The sequence below is a fragment of the Typopeltis vanoorti genome, chromosome 2 (genome assembly GCF_054136105.1).
Source record: "Typopeltis vanoorti isolate ZY-2024b chromosome 2, IOZ_Tvanoo_1.0, whole genome shotgun sequence".
NCBI classification, from domain to species: Eukaryota; Metazoa; Arthropoda; class Arachnida; order Uropygi; family Thelyphonidae; genus Typopeltis; species Typopeltis vanoorti.
This window is the reverse complement of record NC_143550.1, coordinates 78,438,814-78,462,862: the sequence shown is the minus strand read 5'-3', so window position 1 is coordinate 78,462,862 and position 24,049 is coordinate 78,438,814. Positions and strand designations below refer to the sequence as shown.

The following is a 24,049-nucleotide window of genomic DNA, read 5'->3' as shown; positions in this document are numbered from 1 at the left end:
GTAATCTGAGCAGTTGTGCACTGCTCTTTCCTGTCCACGTCTTGATGTTGTCAAACCATGATATTCTTTTTCTTCCTCTAGTTCCTTTGCCACCAATTCTTCCTATCAAAATAGTTTGTAGAAGTTGGTATTTGCTGTTTCTCATGATGTGGCCAAGATATGATGTTTTTCGTTTCTTGATTATTTGTACAAGATGTTTAGCTTTGCCAATGGATTTTAAGACATCTTCATTGGTAATTTTTTCTGTCCATGATATCTTTAGCATTCTTCTGTATAGCCACATCTCAAAGGCGTCGATTTTCTTGATGGTTGTCGCCTTCAATGTCCATGTTTCAACTCCATAGAGCAGAATAGACCACACGTAGCATTTCAGCATTCGGCATCTGACTTCCATGTTTAAGTCTTTATTGCAGAATAGTGTTCTCATTTTCATGAAGGACTGCTGTGCAACTTCAATCCTTGTCTTTATATCTATTTCTGGATCCCACCGTTCATTAAGCCAGCAACCAAGATATTTATATCTTGACACTTGATCAATATTTTTCCCATTGAGTGTCAGTTTCATTGATGAGGCTGGATGTTTGCTGATGATCATGTATTTTGTCTTGTTGATGTTTATATTTATTCCCATTCTTTGGCTTTCTATGTATACTCTGTCAATGAGTTTTTGGAGATCCATAATATTATCTGCAATTAGCACGGTGTCATCTGCATATCGAAGGTTGTTAACAATCTTTCCATTTATTGTGATTCCCTCTGAACATTCTTCCAATGCTTTTTTAAAGATTACCTCTGCATATATGTTGAACAGGAGTGGTGAGAGCACACATCCTTGTCTCATTCCTCTTTGGATGTTAATATCATTTGTGGTAATGTTGCCTAATTGAACGGTAGCTGACTGATTCCAATACAGATTTGTTATTAGTCTTATGTCTTGTTCGTCTAACGTTATTTGTTGAAGAACTTCTATTAAGTTAGTGTGTCTGACTTTGTCGAATGCTTTTTCAAAATCTAGATAAAGACATATTTCTGTTTTTCTATGCATTTTTGTATCAATATTTGGGTACAGAAAAGGGCCTCTCTAGTACCAAAACCATTCCGAAAGCCGAATTGTGTTTCACTTAGAGTTTCTTCACTTTTTCTATAAATACGATTCTGAATTACTTTCAAAAATATTTTTAATGTTTGGCTCATTAGACTAATAAGTCAGAAGTCATCACAGGAATTCGTTTTGGGTTTCTTTGGGACAGTGATAAATGTAGATTTGAGCCAATCTGATGGAAATTCATCACTTTCATATATTTTATTAAATAGTTTTTCAAGAAGTTTGATGTTATCTGGTTCTATTAATTTTAAAAATTCTGTTTGCATACCATCTGGTCCACTGGCTTTTCCTGTTTTACTTGTTCGTATAGCATTCTCTATTTCGCATTTCATGATTGCTGGTCCTTGAATGTTATCTTTTATATTTATAGGCTTCTGTCTAGTATCATTGAAAAGTTCTGTTACATATTTTATCCAAATCTGTGCTTTATTCTCTTCTTCTAGAACTATTTTTCCATTTTCGTCTCTTAGAGACACTATTTGCTTTTCCCTCAGTTTTCCAGAAATTTCGTTGATTTTCTTATACAGATTGAAATTATGTTTCTTCTGAAGCAGTTCAATTTCAGTACATAAATTTTTCATCCAATTTTCCTTGGCTTCTTTTATTTTTTTCTTGATGATGTTATGTGTTTCTGTATACCTGGCAAGGTCTTTGTTTTTGTACATTCTTCTTGTATCAATAAGAGAAAGAATCTCATCTGTCATCCATTCCTGTTGTTTTATATTATTCACATAACCTACTTCTTCAATACTTGTTGTTACGATGGCATTCTTTAAACTATTCCAAAGAGATTCCATACTTTTATTTTCTTCTGTGTTAATCTGTTGTAATCGCAGGTTAAGCTGTGTCTTGGCACTTTTATTTATGTTCGGGTCTTTCAGTTTTTCTACATCAATTTTCTTTTTCTTCTATTGTGATTTTTTAGCTGATTTTAATCTAAGACGTACTTCTGCAACTATGGGATTGCGGTCTGATGAGATATCTGCTCCAGGATAAGTCTTTGCACTCTTTATACTACTACTGTGGAATCTTTTATTTATCAGTATATAATCAATTTGATTTCTGAAAATGTTATGTTGGTTATCTTGAGGCGATTTCCAATTACAGTCTTCTGGGTGGAAGTTTAAACTAGGTATTTGCTATTGTTAGATCTTCTTCCTGACAGAATTGGACTAGGTGATCTCCTCTGTTGTTTCTGATGCCTAAGCCATGTTCACCAACAATTTCTCCATCACCCCCCCCCATCTTCCCACTTTTGCATTGAAGTCACCCATCACCATGTTTATATCATGTTTCTTTGTTAGGTTTTTAATCACTTTTAGGTGTTCATAAAACTTTTCAACATCATCTTCACTTTTGTCAGCTGTGGGTGCATAAGCTTGGATGATATTTATGTTAATGGGGTTTCCCTTAAGTTGTAACAGCATTATCCTTTCAGAAAATGGAATCCAATTTATTACTGATTTATTGATTTCTTCATCTACTATTACAGCTACACCATATCGATGTTTGTTCTCATCATTCCCAGAGTAATACATTGTCGTATTATCTTGTTGACACTTTCCAGATCCTGGCCATCTTGTCTCGCAAATTCCCAAAATCCGTATGCCCAGCCTCTTCATTTCTCTAGTGGCATTTCTTAATTTGCCAGCTTCATACAGAGTTCTGACATTCCAAGTTGCAATTTTAAAAGTAGACACCATTTTGAGCCCGGAGATTCTTCGCACCCCTGTCCCATTTAAGGGACGCTGGGAACTTGGGGCCAATTGCAAGGGTTTGCTCGCCATGGTGGTTGTTCTGGAGATAAGGTAGAGCAGTAGTTTCTCCATTTGCTTTCTGCTCTGCAGTATTACAGACGTACACAATATAATCATATTGCCATCTGCAAATCTCTGATCACAAGCTTTTCCGTCATCATTTGGCTTCAACCTTGGGTCAGTACTGACAATGCTGCTTCCCAATGTCAGGGGCAGTGACCCCAGCAGGTGCTCATTTAATGGCGGCACTACTCGCCATGCCACCGAGTTGTCATTGGGCTTTGTGAGGTTTTAAGTGAAACAAGAGTTGTCACTTCTGCTCCCCCACACCCTGATAGCTCAGTCGCTGTTGGTCCACGGCTGCTTATTCGCCAGATTGCTCTGCTTGTATCGCAGCTAGCCTCCATATCTGAAGTCTGTTCCCCGATCCGCCACCTGGGGACGCATCCGGTAGTAGTCAGCTCTGCCCCGGGGGAGAACTGGACAATGAGACTTATTTGTGCCTATGGTCCCACAGAGGGTTCTACTAAGGTAGAAGTGGAGGAATTTTTTGAGGCTTTAGAAAAAGCAACTGACACAATCAAAAAGGAAAAGTTGGTCCTTGTTGGGGATCTAAATAGCAGAGTAGGAAATGATTGTGAGACATACAAAAATATTTTGGGAAAATTTGGAGAAAAGAGCAAAGCTAATAATAATGGAAAATATCTGTTGGATTTCTGCTCAGGACATGGACTGGTTATTACTAACACCATGTTCCAACATAAAAATGTGCACAAATTCACATGGAGAGAAGAGGCTAGGAATAAGAAAGTCTCATTGACTATGTTATTGTTGATAGTGATGTTTTCTCACTGGTGCAGGATATCAGAGTGTACAGAGGATTTCAAATTAGAAGTGATCACTATTTAGTCTTGAGCAGGATAAAATTGAATTTCATATTGAAAAGAATAACATGTAAGAAACTTTTAAAGCGAATAAAAGTTGAGCAGCTCTCAGATGTGAACTGTAGACTAAAACACAAAAAGATTATTGAAAAGAAAATGAAAGAGTTTGAGAATAGGAATCAAACCTTGGAGATTCAGTGGCAAACTCTGAAGAAAACATTGATTGATTCTGCCAGAGAGGCATGTGGTGAGGTTGTGTGCAAGGATAAAAAAATCAGAACTCCCTGGTGGACACAGGAAGTTAAAGAGGCAGTGAAGGAAAAGAAGAAAGCATATCAAAAGTTCCTGGCAAATAAGTCAGCTTTTACTCTTACAGAATACAGAGACAAATGTAAGAAAGCTGAACAGTGTGTGTAAAAACTAGCTAAACAAAAGTCATGGGAGGACTTTGGCAAGAATATAGAAAATAAATATAAAGAAGATGGCAAAATATTCTGGAGGTTGTTGAAGAAGCTTAGGAATGGAGGAAAGAGTGCTGTAAAAGGAGTTAAAGATGATAAAGGTGACATGAAAACAGGAGAAAAAGATATCCTGGAAGTATGGAGTAATTACTTTGAAAAACTGCTAAATGAAACAAGCAGTGATGACAGCACAGTGATAAAAAACACTGACCAGGCATGCAGTCAGGAATACATATCCATACTTGAAGTAGAAAGCCATCAAAGGCTTGAAATGTGGAAAAGCAGAAGGAGTAGATGATATTCGACCAGAAATGCTGAAGTATGGTGGTATAAAAGTCTTACAGTGGCTGCACTGCATAGTTCAGAAAACCTGGACAGAGGGACGAATTCCCGATGATTGGAGTAGAGCTCTCATAGTACCCATATATAAAAAGGGAAATAAAACTGAATGTGAGAATTACAGAGGTATTTCCCTACTGAGTGTTCCTGGCGAGATCTATGCAAGTATACTTGAGAAACGGTTGAGAAGAATTGTGGAAGAAAAGCTTGGTGAAGAACAAGCTGGATTCAGGCCAAATAGAGGCTGTCAGGATCAGATCTTCACTTTACGACAAATAGTTGAGAAAGCATGGGAATATAACAAAGATCTGTATTTAAGTTTTGTCGATTTGGAAAAGGCATATGACAAGGTGCCAAGAGAGAAGCTATTCAATACGCTGCAGTTATATGGTGTCAATGGGGCATTATATCAAGCAATACTTAGTCTTTATTTGAGTTGTAAGTCAGCAGTAAGGATTGAAGGAAGTACAGGAAGATGGTTTAATGTTAAATCTGGTGTGAGACAAGGATGTACATTATCCCCTCTGTTATTCATTATCTATATGGATCACATTATGAAGGAAAGTGGTATTAAACCTGATATCAAAATTGGAGATGTTAATGTCAGCTCGTTGCTTTATGCGGATGATGTTATACTTCTAAATAAATCCACTACAAGTCTGCAAGATTCTCTGACTAAATTGAATAGCTGTTGTAATTGATATGGTATGAAGGTCAGCAATAAAAAGACAAAGACAATGAAAATAGGCAGAATCATTGAAAATGTCAACTGTGTTGTGAATGGAGAACCTGTGGAACAAGTAAAACATTTCAGCTACTTAGGCACAATTTTTACTGAAGATGGTAAATTAAATATAGAAATAGACAACAGAATCAGCAAAGCTGGTATGGCGGGAAGTCAATTGAATAAATTCATATGGAATAAGAGAGAAATTAGTCAGAACACTAAATTAGCTGTATACAAGACAGTGTTCAAACCAGTTTTAACTTATGGATCTGAGAGCTGGGTCAGAAGTAAAACACTTGACCAAAGACTAGAGACTGCAGATATAAGAGTCCTGAGAAAGATTAGAGGCGTGAACAGATGGCATCAATGGCAATATCATATTAAAAATGAGGATATTAGGAAAGAACTTGACATTGTCAGCATCCAGGAATGCATTAGCAGAGCTAATCTCAGGTGGTATGGTCACTTAAATAGAATGGGAGAGGAAAGATTAGCAAAATAAGTGTTCTCTGCCAGGTTGGCAGGAAAACGACCCAGAGGAAGACCAAGATATAGGTGGATTGATACGGTACAAAGTGCCTTAGACGATAGAAATATAAGATCTGATAATGTTGGAGTCTTGACAAGAAACAGACTGATTTGGAGGAAAATTGTAGATAGGAAGTTAGTAATGATGTAATTTTTTCATGTAGTACGGTCATATCCTGTACACCCCTTGAGGGTACATGGCAGGAATTTGATGATGATGATGATGATGAATATGATACTGTGTGATGATCAACATGGCTTTGTGAAGGGTGGGTCATTGCTTAGTAATTTACTAACTTGTTATAATGAGTAACAGCTGAGTGGATAAAGGAAATGGCTACACGATGATTTTGCTAAGGCATTTGACAGAATACAACATGGAACTATGTTATACAAATAAGAACAAATGGAGATGGATATGATAATGGTTAAGTGGATAAGAGGATGGCTGCTGGACAGATATCAAAAAGTGGTATATGGAGGGGTAGAATCGAGGTGAAAACAAGTGACTAGTAGTAGTGTGCTGCAAAGTTCAGTGGTGGAACCATTGCTGTTTAATTTGTACATAAATGATATAGGAAATAACCTGAAAGGAAATATTCAGTTGTTTGCTGATGATGCAAAATTAGGTAGAGTAATAGGATGATTTAAATAGGCTGTCAAGTATGGGCAAAAGTTAATGGGTGTCAGTTTAATGTCAAGAAATGTAAAGTTTTTGTAAAAATGTAAAGCCGTATATCACATTGATAGCACTGTACTCCAAAAAATAGACAAGGCCAGAGATTTAGAGATGGTGGTAGACAGAGTTAAAGTTTAGAGGACAACTAAGGTTGATAAGGAAGCCCAAAAGATTACTTGGCTATTGAAGAACACATTAACAAGTAGAGCATATCAAGGCTTCTTTATATGGCCTTGATATGTTCACATCTGGATCACTGTGCTCAGGTCTAGTCCCCTGTGGAATGTTCCCCATGAGGAAGTTGAAGATGTGTGGGCAGAAGTTGGTTAATAGAAGAAAATGAGGGGATATGATAGAAACATTTAAGTTGCTTAAAGGGTTTTATAGGATAGATGCAAGGTAAATATTTCAGCACTTGGCTAGGGGGATCAGAACAAGTGGTTCATCCCTGGAAGTTGAATAAAGGTGTGGTTAGTAGGGTGTAAGGATTAGATTTTTTGCTTGGAGAGTTAAAAATTAGTGGAATTGGTTCCCAGAGTCAGTTGTAAGTGCTTTGTCTGTTAATGGGCTCAGAGAGGTTTGATAAATTGTGTTGGGTAGATTGGGTCTCCCACGATGAGTCTTTGGACTCCATGGAGGTGCCCATATAATAATAACATTACTGTCATGCCAATGATATGTGTTACATAGATGTCTTACATTAATTTAATAGCAAAGTTCTTCCCCCACAAGCCAGCTGCACAATTCTTATTTCAAATTAAATTGCATTATTACTTAGAAGACAGTTATTATAGTTCTCTTACCTTCGACATGATTCCTATTATATCCTATATTCTGTGATTTTTTTGTGTGAGATAATAAGTCACCATTACCTCACACCAAAGAGTGGCATAACTCAGAATTGATTTAGATTACCTTAATATTTTTGACTTCATTATTTTGATTATTTGTGCTGTGAGTCCTGAATAACTGAATCATTTGAAACATCTCATTTTCATGGAAAAGTGTGTGTGCATATATGGATTAACAGCAACTGATCCTGGACAACAACTTTTGGGAAGATGGTTTGGTATCATAGCAGATGTTGAGAAAACTGCTGTATGGCATTAAGTTAAACAATTTATGCCAATTAAACAAACATTGAAATTTCAGTAGATCAAATAGCATGAGGGGACCAACAAATAATGTACCAAATAAAATAAATTATTAAAATAACCCACATACACACATGCATGCATGTGAGTGTACACATATACTAATTATTTCAGAAGAGAAAGAAAGACATAGAAACTTGAGGATAAAAAAAAAAAATGGGGAGAAAGATTTGGAAAATTTATTTAAAGGACTTGCAATTTTGAAGAGTGCTAGAAATTCTAGAATGTTTTAAAATTCGGAGTTATTAAAACAATTTCTAAATCTTTCTAATCCTTCTAATCCCCCCCCCCAAGTTTCTAGTTCCTTCCTTTCAAAATGATTTATACAGACAAATCAGCCCTTCAGAACATACGCAATTTATAGACAAAAAATACTAGTGGTGGTGATAGGCAGTAGATGGCATTGATGTAAATGATGATGGTAGCAGAGGTTTGGTGTAGTTGGTGGATGAAGCGGTAGAGATGAAAAGTTGTAGAGTAGATGTCCTCTCTCGATGAGTCTTCGGAATCCTTAGAGGTGTCAGGAAATAATAATTATAATAATAATGTAAAATATTTAATAATAAATTATCCCTCATTTTATTGTATTTGGTTTTTACTGGTTCCCTCCTCTTTGATCTCAGATTCCTGAAGTCTTAAGGATTGTTTAACAGAAATCAGAGTAAGCAACTCAGTGTACTTGCAATGATTTTCAATTTCTAGTATGATAAAGCACATGTCACACACAACAGAGAGAACCACAAGACAAAGGATGGAAGAATACTCAACTATCATATGAACTAAACTATGAATAATAATAGAAATTTTAAAACATGAACTGCTGATAAGTTGATTTGACAAAAATGACAGTAAGTTCTCGAAGGCTGTAGCATAAAATAAAAAAGATTAACAAAACAAGTGTTTGAGCATAAATAATAAAAAGAAACGGAAGAACGCTATGAGGAAGACCAAGATGTGAATTAAAAGCTTTAGCAGGATGAAATAATAATATACTGCAATGAAATGAAATAAAATATTAACTAAGACTTGACAAACAATAGATCAATTAGGAAAAAAGTCAATTAAAATCTAGTCATGAAATATTGTCAGATATTTCATGAGATATATATACAAGAAAATAATGAAAAATAAGGAGATTTTTAGAATATATTAACAAATAAAATAATTTTAGATAATCAAAATGTATGTGTGGAGATAAAAGAAAATGAATGTGTAACTTCTAGAAATATATTTGAAGTCAATGTTTTAAAAGATTTTGGAGAAAATAATAAAAATAAAAATACTAATAAAAAAAGCAATGTACGTGGGCTGTTCAATAAGTAATAAGACTAATTTTACTGTGGCGAAACCACTCATCACAATATTAATTTCTGTGGAATAAAGAAATATTGCTATATGTATTAACAAAAGAGGTTGATAGATGGCGTATACGGGCTGATGTGCCAGAGTGTCACGTGACTAGATGCAAGTGCTCATCGGTGCACCTATGAGGTGCGACCAGTCTTCGAAATGGAAGCGTCCTTGCAACAGCGTTATGCAATTAAATTTTGTGTGCGTTTGCAAAAATCGGCATCGGACACTTTTAACATGATATGCAAAGCTTTCCAAGATGAAGCAATGTCGAGGGCAAGTGTTTTTCGCTGGCATAAAACTCTTAAGGAAGGAAGGCAAAATGTGGAAGATCTTGAACGTGAGGGAAGACCTTCAACGCCCATCACAGAGACAATGATCAACACAGCAGCGATTATCATCAAGCACGTCAAAAGGAAGTGTCCATTGCTGAAGAATGGCTTCTTATTGCACCATGATAATGCAAGGCCACATATTGCTGGTTGTCTAGTGGACGTTTTGCAGAAGAACAACACAGATATCCTACCACACCCTCCATACAGTCCTGATCTCGCACCGTGCGATTTCTGGCTGTTTCCTCAGCTCAAGAAACCACTAAGAGGCTGCCATTTCGAAAGCAACAAAGCATGTGTAAAAGCTGTGGAGGCAGTTTTGAAAGAACTCTCACATGTGTTTAAGAAGTGGACGCAACGTTGGGACAAATGCATCGCGTCTCACAGTAGTTACTTCAAAAAAGACCACGTAAATGATGACGATTAAAGGTAATCTGTTTTCTGTATAAATATAGTCTAGGAAATTCCTCATTTCAGTTAATAAATTCCATTATTATGTACCTAGAAAGAAAGGAGTATTTTGATGAATACAAAATAAAATTAATCACTGAACATTTTAGAATGCTAACTGCTACACCAAATATATACTGAGCAATATATGCCCCATTCAACAGAAAAGCAAACCAAATTTTGTGATTAAAATAGCACTAGTAGGATATCCCTCAAATGGCTGCTGCCGTGGTGACAAATGATTCTCCCATCCTTTTTGACCTGTTTATTAAAGTAAAATACAGTGAAAAAATAAACATGTTAAAAATGAGAAAGACAAAAGAACTCACATTTTTGATTGAATCTGCTATTTGCATATCATTTTATTCAGCTTTAAAATAAAATTCAAATATACATCATAGAAAAAAAAATTCTGAAACATGCAGAAAAAGAAAAAAAAAGTAAATTATGTTAGTTTTGTTCATGAGCAATAGGATAAACATCTGTGCACCCTTAAGGAGTGGTGTTATGTTTGAACACATGTCAAGCATAACATCAGATTCAGGAATTTTTTTTTTAGTAACATTTTCAGTATGAGTACAAACTTCACTCTGTTGTAAACAAAAATCTTAACCTTTTGTTACTGATTAACATTCAACACATTAAAGTATTATACAATTACTTGAATCTTTCAGTTTAATATGCTATGTTATGTGCTATAGCATACATAGAGCAGAAGGAAGAACAGTGAAACATGCACATGACTAGAAAAGACACAAGTTAGTTAGCTGATCTCATGTGGATACAGCAGGGCTTTTTCCTCCCAAACATTCTGGTTTTTCATCTCATAAAAGAGGTAAAGTGGACAAAGTAAATGCTGAATTAATACAAAAAATACTATGCAGTGGGTGTAGAAAGTGTACATGGTGGATGTACACTGGCCTCCTGTGATAAGCCCCACACCCAACTCTAAAGTGGTTTCACATATTAATGGTAATAATAATGTTACCTGACTGAATTTGATTTCTTTTTTTCTTTTTTTTTTTTTTTAATTTACTACAAAAATAAAAACTTACCATTTTTATGAAAAGTTGTCTTCTGTTCTGCAACAATGTCAGAATAAGGTAAATGCACAATAAAAACATCTACTTTGTTGAGCTCAGAACCTATATTTATATCACCAGTGACTTCCTTCACATTGTAGAGATCTTTCAAAGATTGTAGAACTCTGAAGGGATTTGCAACAGATGGCATGATAACTGATGCTTCATTATCTAAATATCCCTGAAATAATAATTTTATGTTATAATTTGCACATTAATATTTCTATGTATTATTACAGCAAAAAAAAACAAAAAAAAAAAACATCCCAAATGATTTAATATTCAATTAAAAGAAACAATCTATGATGATAACTAGTTAACCTTCATAACTATGAAATAAGGATTAACTTCAACTGATCTGATTTCTCAAATAGAATACGAATTAATAACTATTATTCGTATTCTAGACTTCTAAGAAGTTACAAATCATCTGAGAAGGCCTATCTTATACAAAAAAAAAGTCCACCATACCACTTCCTTAAATCCATTCACCACTCAATCAAATAATTCAGTTCAACCACCCTCCCACACAAAAAAAAAAAAAAAAGCACTTTTCATCCTCATTTCACAACTTCGAGGAATGGCCTCAACCTTATTATTATTATTCATATTTGTAGATTTAGGGACTCAAAAACACACGTGTTGAACAGATTATTTTATTAATTACAAATAAAATAAAACTTGACGTTTCGACCTCTATATCGAGGTCATCATCGGAAGAATAAAACTGTATACAGAACCAAGCTACATGCTCATGCTTTCTATATCAGTAAACTAAATCTACGTAGTTAATAAATCTTTTTTCTATCCTGACCTCTAGTGATAGAAAAGAAAAAAAAAAAAAAAAAATATATATATATATATATTATAAATAGATAAATGCAACTACAATAAACTGTTAGAGTCCTCATGTATTAATATTCTGGATAGTTACAAAATGATTTCTTTCAGTTGCTATTGAATGTTCTAAACACTTCACCAGGTTGTCTTCTTGTAGTGGGAATTTTTTCTAATGCTAGTTTAGGATGTTATACAGGTTGTAGATGGGTCCTCCACATTCTTGAAATGGTGAGGCCATCATTTTTGTTGAGATTTGGGTTGTGTTTGAGCATTTCACAAGAGTCTTTAAATTTTCTCTCAAACCAGGTTTTGGTGCAGTGTAGGGACTTGGTATTTTTCCAGTCAATTCTATGGTATGTTTGGAGTGCATGGCCAGAAAGGCCTGTTTTACCGAAGTGGAGATATTTAATGTGTCGTTTGTGTTCGTCTTGTCTGATTGGGATAGTTTGCCCTGTTTCCCCTATGTATGGTATGTTACATGTGCAGTGTATTTTGTATACCCCTGGGTGTGCTAGGTGTGGAAGAGGATCTTTAGAGGAACTGAGTAGGTGTCTTAGCTTATTTGGGGGTTTAAAGGTGGTTTTAATGTTGTATTTGCGAAGTGTTCTGTCTATTTTTTCAGAAATGCCTCTAACATAAGGAATGGCAATAGCATTCTTGAAAACATTTTTGTTCTTACTGGTATCTTTATGGAGGATCTTGTGAATAGTGTTTTATTGTATCCATTTTTGATAAATGTTTGGTTGATGATTTTGCATTCTTGGTTTAGAGCCTGTTCATTCGAACAAATAGTTAGGGCTCTGTGTTTAAGGGTGCTTATGACACCTAATTTTTGTGTTGGGTGGTGGTAAGAATTTTTGTGTATGTATTGGCCTGTGTGTGTAGGTTTGCGGTAAACTGAGAAGGAGAGACAGCCAGAGGGAAGACGTGTGACAAGTGTGTCTAGGAAAGGAAGAGAGTCGTTTTTTTCCATTTCAATGATGAATTGGATACGTTTGTGTTGTTTGTTTAGGTGGCTAAGGAATGTATTTAGAGCTTCGCGGCCGTGGGGCCAAATGGCGAAAATATCGTTGACGTATCTGAGACAAATTTTGGGCTTTAGACATGCTGTCTCTAGAGCACGTTGCTCAAAGTCTTCCATATAAAAGTTAGCTATTGGGGGAGAAAGTGGTGAGCCCATGGCTGTACCTTCTTTTTGAAGGTAAAAATTGTTTTGCCATACGAAATATCTGGAGCGGAGTACGTGGGCAAAAAGGGGCCATGATGTCATGTGGAAATATGTTCTGTAGGAGCAAGATCATGTCATTGATTGGGACATTGGTGAAAAGGGAAGTTATGTCAAAGCTGACTAATAAATCTTGGTCGGTGAGTGTAATGTTTTTGATTTTACTGATGAAATGTTGTGTATTTTTTATGTAGGAAGGGGACTGACCTACCAATTCCTTGAGTGTGGCAGCTAATTTTTTTGCTAAGTGATAATTTGGGCTGTCAATTCCTTCAACGATCTGGCGAAGTGGTGTGCCAGATTTGTGTATTTTTGGCAGGCCATAAATTCTGGGCACACGGGCAGTTAATTTTTTTGTCGTTTCTTTGGGCCATGTGTGGATGGATTTGATTAATTCAGTTGTTTTCTTTTTGTTACGTTTTGTGGGGTTGTAGTTAACCATTTGGTAGGTGTTATGGTCCGATATTAACTGGTTCATTTTTTCAATGTATGTCATACGGTCTAACAGGACAGTGGAATTGCCTTTATCGGCTTTCGTTATTATAATATCTTGGTTATTTTTTAAGGATTTAAGGGCTAGATTTTCGGTTTTGTTTATGTTGGTGTTTAGTTTTTTGTTAGAATTTAGTATACACGATGTTTCCATTCGTATTTTATCAGCCAGAATAGTGGGGAAGGATCTTAAACCTCTCTCGATATGATACACGATATCAAGCTTGTTTACTGACCTCGGAGCAATGGCGTAGTTCAAACCTTTCTTTAGCAGCGAGAGTTCACCTTCGGTGAGAATGTGGTTTGATAGGTTGATAACTGAGCATTGATCCGATGGTGGTTGGTGGCTCCTAACATTGTTTGTGGGCGATTGGTGGCTCCTAATGAAGTCTGTTTGCGGTTGGCTGTTCCAGAGACAGCATGTCTAAAGCCCAAAATTTGGCTCAGATACGTCGACGATATTTTCGCCATTTGGCCCCAGGCCGCGAAGCTCTAAATACATTCCATAGCCACCTAAACAAACAACACAAACGTATCCAATTCACCATTGAAATGGAAAAAAAACGACTCTCTTCCTTTCCTAGACACACTTGTCACACGTCTTCCCTCTGGCTGTCTCTCCTTCTCAGTTTACCGCAAACCTACACACACAGGCCAATACATACACAAAAATTCTTACCACCACCCAACACAAAAATTAGGTGTCATAAGCACCCTTAAACACAGAGACCTAACTATTTGTTCGAATGAACAGGCTCTAAACCAAGAATACAAAATCATCAACCAAACATTTATCAAAAATGGATACAATAAAAAACTATTCACAAGATCCTCCATAAAGATACCAGTAAGAACAAAAATGTTTTCAAGAATGCTATTGCCATTCCTTATGTTAGAGGCATTTCTGAAAAAATAGACAGAACACTTCGCAAATACAACATTAAAACCACCTTTAAACCCCCAAATAAGCTAAGACACCTACTCAGTTCCTCTAAAGATCCTCTTCCACACCTAGCACACCCAGGGGTATACAAAATACACTGCACATGTAACATACCATACATAGGGGAAACAGGGCAAACTATCCCAATCAGACAAGACGAACACAAACGACACATTAAATATCTCCACTTCGGTAAAACAGGCCTTTCTGGCCATGCACTCCAAACATACCATAGAATTGACTGGAAAAATACCAAGTCCCTACACTGCACCAAAACCTGGTTTGAGAGAAAATTTAAAGACTCTTGTGAAATGCTCAAACACAACCCAAATCTCAACAAAAATGATGGCCTCACCATTTCAAGAATGTGGAGGACCCATCTACAACCTGTATAACATCCTAAACTAGCATTAGAAAAAATTCCCACTACAAGACAACCTGGTGAAGTGTTTAGAACATTCAATAGCAACTGAAAGAAATCATTTTGTAACTATCCAGAATATTAATACATGAGGACTCTAACAGTTTATTGTAGTTGCATTTATCTATTTATAATATATATATATATATATTTTTTTTTTTTCTTTTTTTCTTTTCTATCACTAGAGGTCAGGATAGAAAAAAGATTTATTAACTACGTAGATTTAGTTTACTGATATAGAAAGCATGAGCATGTAGCTTGGTTCTGTATACAGTTGTATTCTTCCGATGATGACCTCGATATAGAGGTAGAAACATCAAGTTTTATTTTATTTGTAATTAATAAAATAATCTGTTCAACACGTGTGTTTTTGAGTCCCTAAATCTACAAATATGAGTGCTGATCACTGTGTAACCCTAAAAGAAAGAATTATTATTATTATGTGACACCTTCAAGGAGTCCAAAGACACATCAAGGGAGGACACCTACTCTACAACTCTCCGTCTCCACCACACAATCCAACAACTACAGCAAACTGCATCACATACTCCAGCGCCATCTACTGCCCACCACCATCACCACTAGTATTTTCACAAAAAATCACATACATCCATGCCAATGGTGGGATTCGAACCAGCAGCATTTTGGCTGGAGAGCGGATACGCTCACCGTTCAGCCAACCAGACCGGCATATAGTGGAACCTTGTTCTACTATATGAAAAATCTTCCTAGCATTAATCCAGTAAATCTCTCTCAACAGTTTAAATGCTTCAAATAGAATGTTCCTTGTCTTCTATTCACCATACTGAATGAGAGCATGCAAACTCTAGTTTGCATGCTCTCAGTCTATCCTCATAACTAACACTGTGAAGTCCTGATATCATTTTTGTTATCCACTTCTGTACCTTCACCAAAGTTAATTTATCCTCTTCAAATCCCAGTGATCAGATCTGAGCACAAAAATCCAGATGTATCTTGATCAGGGCTTTATACAATGGAATCATCACTATTAGTTTTAGCAATTAAAATCCATTGTACAGCACACTCCTCTGGGTTTTCTTCACTACCTTTGTATATCCCATAAATTTCAAATTTTTATTGAGTCTTTTCACTTGGTTATAAATTAAATTAAAGATGGCAAAGGACAAAAATTATATTTTGTTTAATCCTTTATCCAAATGTAAGCAAACAAAGTTTCTACATCAAGTATCTTAACAGCTAAGCTACTTGTATAAAGAGGCTAATGACTTCACATCAATTGCCTTAGCATCCTATTCCATAATGGAAAGCACACATATGAGATGAATTGTGGGAAGGGCCACTACCCACTTGAGTAGTGACTCTTCCCATAATGGATAGTAATAAATAATGGATTAGATAATATAATTCCTTGATCTGATTTTCCCTTTCAGTCATTTCTGACCATAGGTGACTTTGTAGGCATTGCTCACAAAGTATTCCTGGTGAGATTTTTAAAGGGTAGTTCACCACTGCTTTCCCAAACCTGCCAATTTTATCCGGGCATGGGACCTGCATATGACTGGGACGTATTCATGAATGTAATCCATGCATGTTTACGGGGCTAGTTTGCCTGTTCTGGGGGAGACGAAAAACCCAAGTTTCCAGGTGAATAAAACCCCTACCTCCATATGAGACCGGCTAACTCACCTTTAGTCAAAAGAGACCAGATAAAGGTTCATCACATCACTGATGGGAATCGAACCCAGGTCTTTCCAACCAAATCTCTTCATCTATACTGACTGAGCTATGAAGGCTCTATAATTCCTTGGCATCTTTAATTCAAATTTTTTAATCAACAGAGACCCAAGATCCTTTGCCACCTTCACTTCTTCTAGTATAGATCCATCAACAGAGTATGCAGCTTCCCGTTGGTAGATTCGAAATTCATTACCTTTTTAGATGCATTTAACTGATATCCGAATTCAAGTAGCCACCTTTCTAGCTTATTGAAATCCTCTTGAAGCTATCCAGCTTGATTAACATAATAAAACATATATCTGTCTAAGTTTTGAAATAAAAATGTTGAGCCATTTGTATATATTTTAAAATAAATGATTAGTGAAATGTTTTTGTAAAAGGACAAAAAATAATCCAGATTTTTCATATCAAGGCACGAATTTGAGTCAAGAAACTCAAATTTCTGAAGTTTATGCAACGTTAAGGTAACACTCATTGCAAGTGTTATATTTTATGATATCCTAACCATGGAAAGTTGAAAATCTTTTATGGAGGAGGACTACTTACCGTTTATGTATGTTTGTGTGTGTGAGCTGTACTCTCAGATTATCTTTTACATATAAAAGATAACACAAATCCTCCGCATTATCTTTTATATATAAGAGATAATGTGGAAGATAACAGGTATTAGAATATAACTACTGACTTGAATAAGAGACAGAAATACACAAGGAGGAGGATTTTTAAAAAAGGAGCTGGAAAAATCCAGTCCTTTTCTTAATAATCCAAGGCAATCTGTTCTACTCACTCACTGCTCACCAAGCAGTGAGTGGAACAGTTTGCCTCTCAAAATAGTGAGTTCATCTAGTGTGAATGAGTTTAAGAGAAGGTATGACAGCTGGTTTGGGTGATATATAGTCTTCCTTGATGAGTCCTTGGCATCCTGGAGATTTCTGATAATATTTGCAAATAAAGTTACCTATATCTAATTACAAAATACAGTTAAGGTAATGACAACACAATATGGAAGCATTGCATTTTTACTATTATAATGAAATAAACTGCATATTATTGCTTCATGCACAAACAGAAAATAATACATAAATTAAGTATAGTCTCAGGGAAAAATCCCATGATACTCCTCTTAAACACTATTATTATAATTACGGCAATTATAGCCTGTTTTTGTTTAGGAGTGACCCTTATTTAAATACATTGGCTATCAATACTCAAAGGGGTATATATATATTTAGGGCATTATTGGTGAGTATAGAAGGCAATTAAGGTAGAATAAAAGAGGTGGAAAAATTTGGTACATACCTTTATTGATTCTACGATGTCTTCCACTTCCATGATCACGCTGAAGGTTGTTACAAGCGGGGGGGGTTTAGATGCGGGAAAAATAAGTTTTGGATAACCCGGGTTAATATTAATAATATATATATAAACTTTACCCTTCCTCCCCTCCAAGACTATTGCCCCAGTTGCCACAATAGTCTTTACCCTTTCCCCCCCACAAAAATGCCCCCTAATTCAAAATAATATATGTATACATTTATATATATATTATTAATATTAACCCGGGTTATCCAAAACTTATTTTTCCCGCGTCTAAACCCCCCCCGCTTGTAACAACCTTCAGCGTGATCATGGAAGTGGAAGACATCGTAGAATCAATAAAGATATGTACCAAATTTTTCCACCTCTTTTATTCTACCTTAATTGCCTTCTATACTCACCAATAATGCCCTAAATATATATACCCCTTTGAGTATTGATAGCCAATGTATTTAAATAAGGGTCACTCCAAAACAAAAACAGGCTATAATAGCCATAATTATAATAATACATAAATTTTTTTTTCTCCATCGAAAAAAAAAATATATATCATATAGTGTTTATTTGCAAATAAAAACCATATATATATATCGTATAGTTTTTATTTGCAGTTGTAAATCAGAACTTTCAGTGCTTCTCATTTCATAATATGATATATAAATCTTGTTTGGACTTTGGATTTGTTAAATTGCCAATTCCAATTTGAAATATTTTTTTTTTAGAAGTAATGTTTACATTCCAAGTAGCTTTTATATTGTTTCTAGCATTATGGTGGCCTAGATACATGCATGCATGCAAATAAAAATAATTTGATTTGTAATTATAGGAATAACTGAAATATTCAGTGGAAAAATTAAACTTTGAAAGGAAAATAGAATTTCAGCACCTCTCACATACACCAAAATACCAGTCAAACTCTTCCCACCTACACAAATTTCTCAGGTCTCATAATGTATTCATATACATTATGAGACCTGTGAAAACACCACAAAATTGGTCACCTTATGTGTCATTCCAATGTCGTGAAAAAAAAATAGTAGTTATTTACATTTAATATTTTTCTAAAATAAATTAAACAATATTACACAAAAATTTTAAACAAAGCATTTTAGCTTTGTTTAAAAATTTTAGCTGGGAAAACCTAGTTTCACTCTTGTCTATGGAACAAAGAACATTTATAAGAGCTTTTCAAGTGAAGATAAGTTATCCATTCTCATGTGGCATAAGTAGGATTTTTCACCTAAAAAAGTTTTTTTTTTCATCTCCCAAAAGAGATATACCAGAGCCAGAATACATACACAACTGATTAACATAATATGCCAGCCTCATAAACTTAGCTGCCTTGACTGCAGATCCAAACAAAGCATTACACCAATCTTAAAAAGTCAAATCAAATGGTGCTATATCAAAATTTTAATAATAAATGTGTATGTTCTACAAAATTATAGATTCTGCAGTTTCAATACACAGCACTCCAATAACTCAATTGCTAAATTAGTGCAGTGCATCCATCACATGCTGAGAAAGTGCAATCCTGACAAAATCATTCACAAATTAAGTTTGCCAATTTGTCAAGAGATGATAACTGCATCATTGTTTATCCTACATCATATATATATAGTTTTTTACTCCAATGTATGATATAATTTTATCATAAAGATATAAGAAATGTTTCTATTCTGCCTGTCTGACTTTTTTGCATTTCCATATTACATTCTGAAGTATAAACAGAAAGAATAAATTAGCAATTGATACAAAAGGAAGAGAAAGACCTACAAGATTAAGGATTTTCTCCAACTTAAGTTATTTCTAAAGTAGTCTTTTGTTATGTTGCTCCCATCAACGAAAGGTTATTTGTAAACCTATAGTACACTTCGTATACTATGGGTGGGCTAGGGATATTTTTTCCCCATTTTTATCAATTTTATATATTTTTTGTATTTTTAATTTTTTTTTTTTTTTTACACAGTCAAGAAATCCTGCTCCAGAGACCAAACATAGAACTTTTTCAAGCCACTTCAGGGCTCCAACAAGCAGGGCAACGGTCTTACATGGAGCAATGACATTCATCTCTCACAAGACAATCACAAACATCCATACCGACGACAGGATTCAAACCTGCAGCCTGTTGACTGGAGAGCAGGTATGCTAACCATTTGGCCAACTAGACCTTTAATCCTATATCCAGATATAATTGATAAAGTGGAAACAGACAACATATTTCAAATATGCAAATATGCAAAAGAGAAAGAAGAAATAAATAAAAAATCGTGTACAACAAGCAGACTAATAACACTATTTAAGGAGATGAAATCAGAAATAAAAAGATTAATTGAATTAAACTTAAGTCTCAATTTATTTTCTTTGTATGATTTTGTTAAATTATTAATAGAATACAGAAGAGAATATAGATAATAACATTTTCAAGAAGGAAAATAGATAGGATGCAGTACCCAATGACTGCAATTATCCTGTCAGAGTAGTAATCCACGAGGACAACACTCAATGGCTTTCAGGATGTGTGGTGTGAAGATGAAGTAATCAGGATACAATCTTTGTGGGGCTGTTGCTACAAAGGTTGAGCATGGTGAAGGAAGAGACAAGATAGTTACATAAAATGAGTTGCTAAGCAGTGAACTGATCAGGTGATTTTAAATACAATGACAGTGATTGGATAGAGCATTTGTAAGCAGGGAAAGGCTGTTTAAGAACCATTATTTAAACAACCCATATGACAGAGGGAACCAAGGAATATGAGTGCATAAATTGGTGATAATTATCAAGATTTTAGATAAATGAAGTACAGTAGTTCCCCCTTATCCACAGGGGATACGCTCCAAGACATCCTGTGGATACCTGAAACTGCACATAGTAATGGATCCTATATATATACTATGTTTTTTCCTATACATGCATACCTACGATAAAGTTTAATTTATAAATTAGGTATAGTAAGAGATTAACAACAATAACTAATAATAAAATAGAACAATTATAACAATATACCGCAATAAAAGTTATGCGAGTGTGAATGGAATCTTAGCAACCTCAACATACGTTTTTTATTATTTATTTACTATTTTATGAAGTCAAGAATTTTCACCTTTCCACTTAAAAGTAAGCACTTTACGGTTTCTCTTTAGCATATCCGAATTGCCAACATCACTACTCTTGTGCTTTGGGGCCATTATTAAGTAAAATAAGGGTTATTGGAACACAAGCAGTGCGATACCACGATAGTTGATCTGATAACCAAGAACTACTCAGAATGGCCCACAATTTAAAACTTATGAATTGTCTATTCATAAGTTTGAATAGTTTATTCATAAGTTAGAAACTGTAAGAGCCATACAACTTCATTTTGGTGAAGTAAAATTACATAGACAAAGTGGATATTAGATCCAACATTATTTCAAAGTTTGTAGAAACTATGAAAGTTTCATGACCCGATAGCTTATGAGAATACAATCCCTGGCAACCCCCAAGTTGCCTTAGCTTGCACTACTTGACTTAGTAACTAAGGCAACTCGGGAATGTCGAGGATTGTATTCTCCTAAGCTTTCAGGTCAACTTACAAAACTTTCATAGTTTCTACAAACATTCAGCTTATAATGTTGGATCTAATATCCACTTTGCCGATGCAATTATAAATTGTTTATTTATTACCGTTTTACCATTTAATATTTTCAGACCTGGGGTTGACAACGGATAACTGAAACTGCAGATGTGGGGGAGACTATGGTATTCATGAAGCTTCTGGTGAATGAAAACGATTATGTAGTTCTGACATGAGAGTCGTATGACAACAGTAAGGTGTATGCTTTACTGAAAGGAGTTGAACTACAAAGAAGGAGATTACAATATGCAAAAGAGGGTAGGGGAGGAGGCATAGCATGAGGAAATAGCTGGGAAATAGATGCCTAAGGTTGACTGAATACCAGTGGCAGCGGGTGGCTTGAAATCATGGGGGGGGGACTTTCAAAATATACATACACACTGTAAGTATAGTGTATACGTGTTTGGATAAAATATCAAAATTTGGTAAAATTTTAAAAAAAAATTATACATGAAAAAATATTGTTTATTATCGATAAAATTATACAGTTTGGTATAATTCAAAATTACTTAAAAAATAAAATCCATTCCTTAACTGTAATTAAAGGAATGGATTTACAATTTTTGGACATTATAATTAAATCCTTTAACTGTAATGTCCAAATATTTAAAGAGGCGGAGTAAACACAATAACTACAAACACTCTACTACTGGCGCAAACTGCATATAAACAGAACACACGCAATTTACAGACAAAAAATACTAGTTGTGGTAGTGGTGAAGGTGGGCGGTAGATGGCGTTGATGGAGATGATTCGTAGTGGAGGTTCGGTGTAGTGGTTGAGGCAGTTGTAGGTGTCCTCCTGCGATAAGTCTTCGGACTCCTTGGAAGTGTCACGAATAATAATAATAATAATAAACAACAGTGGAATTGCACGACGGACAGTGCCGCATTAGGTAATAGCTCGCATCTCACTATGACGTGCATATGCTTGCGAGCATAGCAATATGACAGTGTGGTAAACAGTGCTGCTAGCGTCTTTTGCCCTCCTAAGTGCTACAAGATGGATTTTTATTATTTTTTATACAAAATAAGAGAATTGTATAGGATTGTTGATGATAAAAGTAAATATTACAAGTAAATATAAATAAATTAATAAATATATTTATATATCGAGAAAAATTGGGGGTGCTGCAGTTCCGCAGTGCCTGTGTACGAGCCGCCCTGCTGAATACTATTTGAAAGCAGATATTGTATTACATTTCTACAGTTAGGAGGGCAATGATGTAGTATGAAGCAGATGAATAATGAGATGAAGCAGTAACTGAAAGAGAATAGTCAGCAGTAAGGAATATAATAACAAGCAAAAAGAGTATAATAATTATCCATCCATCGATTCACTGGATATTATGTGGTAATGAGAGAAAAAGATGTAATTCCTAGAAACTGAATAAAGGGGGACAACAAGCAAAGAATTCAGAAGATTCTTTGCATGGATGGTGGACAAATGGAATGCAGGTGTGGTTCAAAGAATTGAAAATGATGTATAACAGGAATTACACAGAATGAAAGGACTTTCTGGAATGAGTTTCCAGTGACTTCACGGAAACTTAGAAATAACATTAATGATAATAACTAATTTAGAGAGAATACATACATGCAATCAGATAAGAGGTACTTAAGGGTCAAAGCTATTTAACTGAGAGGAGACCTCCACATAGCCCTCAAAGGAATGCGGAGAACCGACCAGGACTTCTGACCTAATGTCCAATCCTCACCTTCTCGTGGAGCACCCGGGAATGTATCTACCTGGATATTGAACAAACGAGGATGGGCTGGTAATTTGGGATTTAGCTGATCAAATTGTATTCTAATTGGTTTAAACCACAATATAAAATGACGATACAACATGAAAGAATTTCATGCTGGCTGGGGGAATCACCCTGTTAAACAAGGCCCCCATTGTTTCCTTGAGGGGGAACAAAGTGAACAGCGAAAACTCAGCTACTGAAACAATCCTAAAATATCCCCCCCCCCCAACTAAACATCACCAGAGTTCAAGATTGGTATAATCAAAATATCCAAAAAATATATATCATAAGAAGCCTGAAAGGCAAAAAAATGAAGCTAGCTGACGAACTGGATAAGTATTAGATCGACATAATAGGGATGACTAAAACAAAAAAGACAAAAACTGGTAGGATCTTTCTGAGAAATAAATACAAAATGTAATATTCAGACAATGACAATCAAGGAAAAGGAGTAGCCGTAGTATTCAACACTAAATACGAGACTAACCTTCTTGAATGGCAAGCAATTTCAAGTAGAGCGATCTGCACAAATATCAAAATGGGAGAACTAAACAATGAGACTTATTTGCCTACGGTCTTACAGAAGGTTCTATTAAAGTAGAAGTGAAGGAATTTTTTTCAGGCTTTAGAGAAAGAAACTGACACAATGAAAAATTAAAAGTTGGTCCTTGTTGGGGATCTAAATAGCAGAGTAGGAAATGACTGTCACACATATCAAATATTTTTGGAAAATTTGGAGAAAAGAGCAAAGCTAATAATAATGGCAAATACCTGTTGGATTTCTGTTCAGGACATGGACTGGTTATTAGTAACAAAATTTCAACATATAAGTGTGCACAAATTCACATGGAGAGAAGGGCAAGGAATAAGAAAAGTCT

General features: G+C 35.3%; 1 protein-coding gene across 1 annotated transcript in view; it reads right to left on the bottom strand.

The window, feature by feature from the left end:
- Positions 1-24,049, bottom strand: part of VhaAC45 (Vacuolar H[+] ATPase AC45 accessory subunit) — a 240,993-nt gene that overhangs the window by 148,680 nt on the left and 68,264 nt on the right. The window contains exon 4 of the mRNA XM_090411994.1: positions 10,822-11,029. Within this exon, the coding sequence (XP_090268120.1) occupies positions 10,822-11,029 (208 nt within the window). The remainder of the gene's footprint in view (positions 1-10,821; positions 11,030-24,049) is intronic.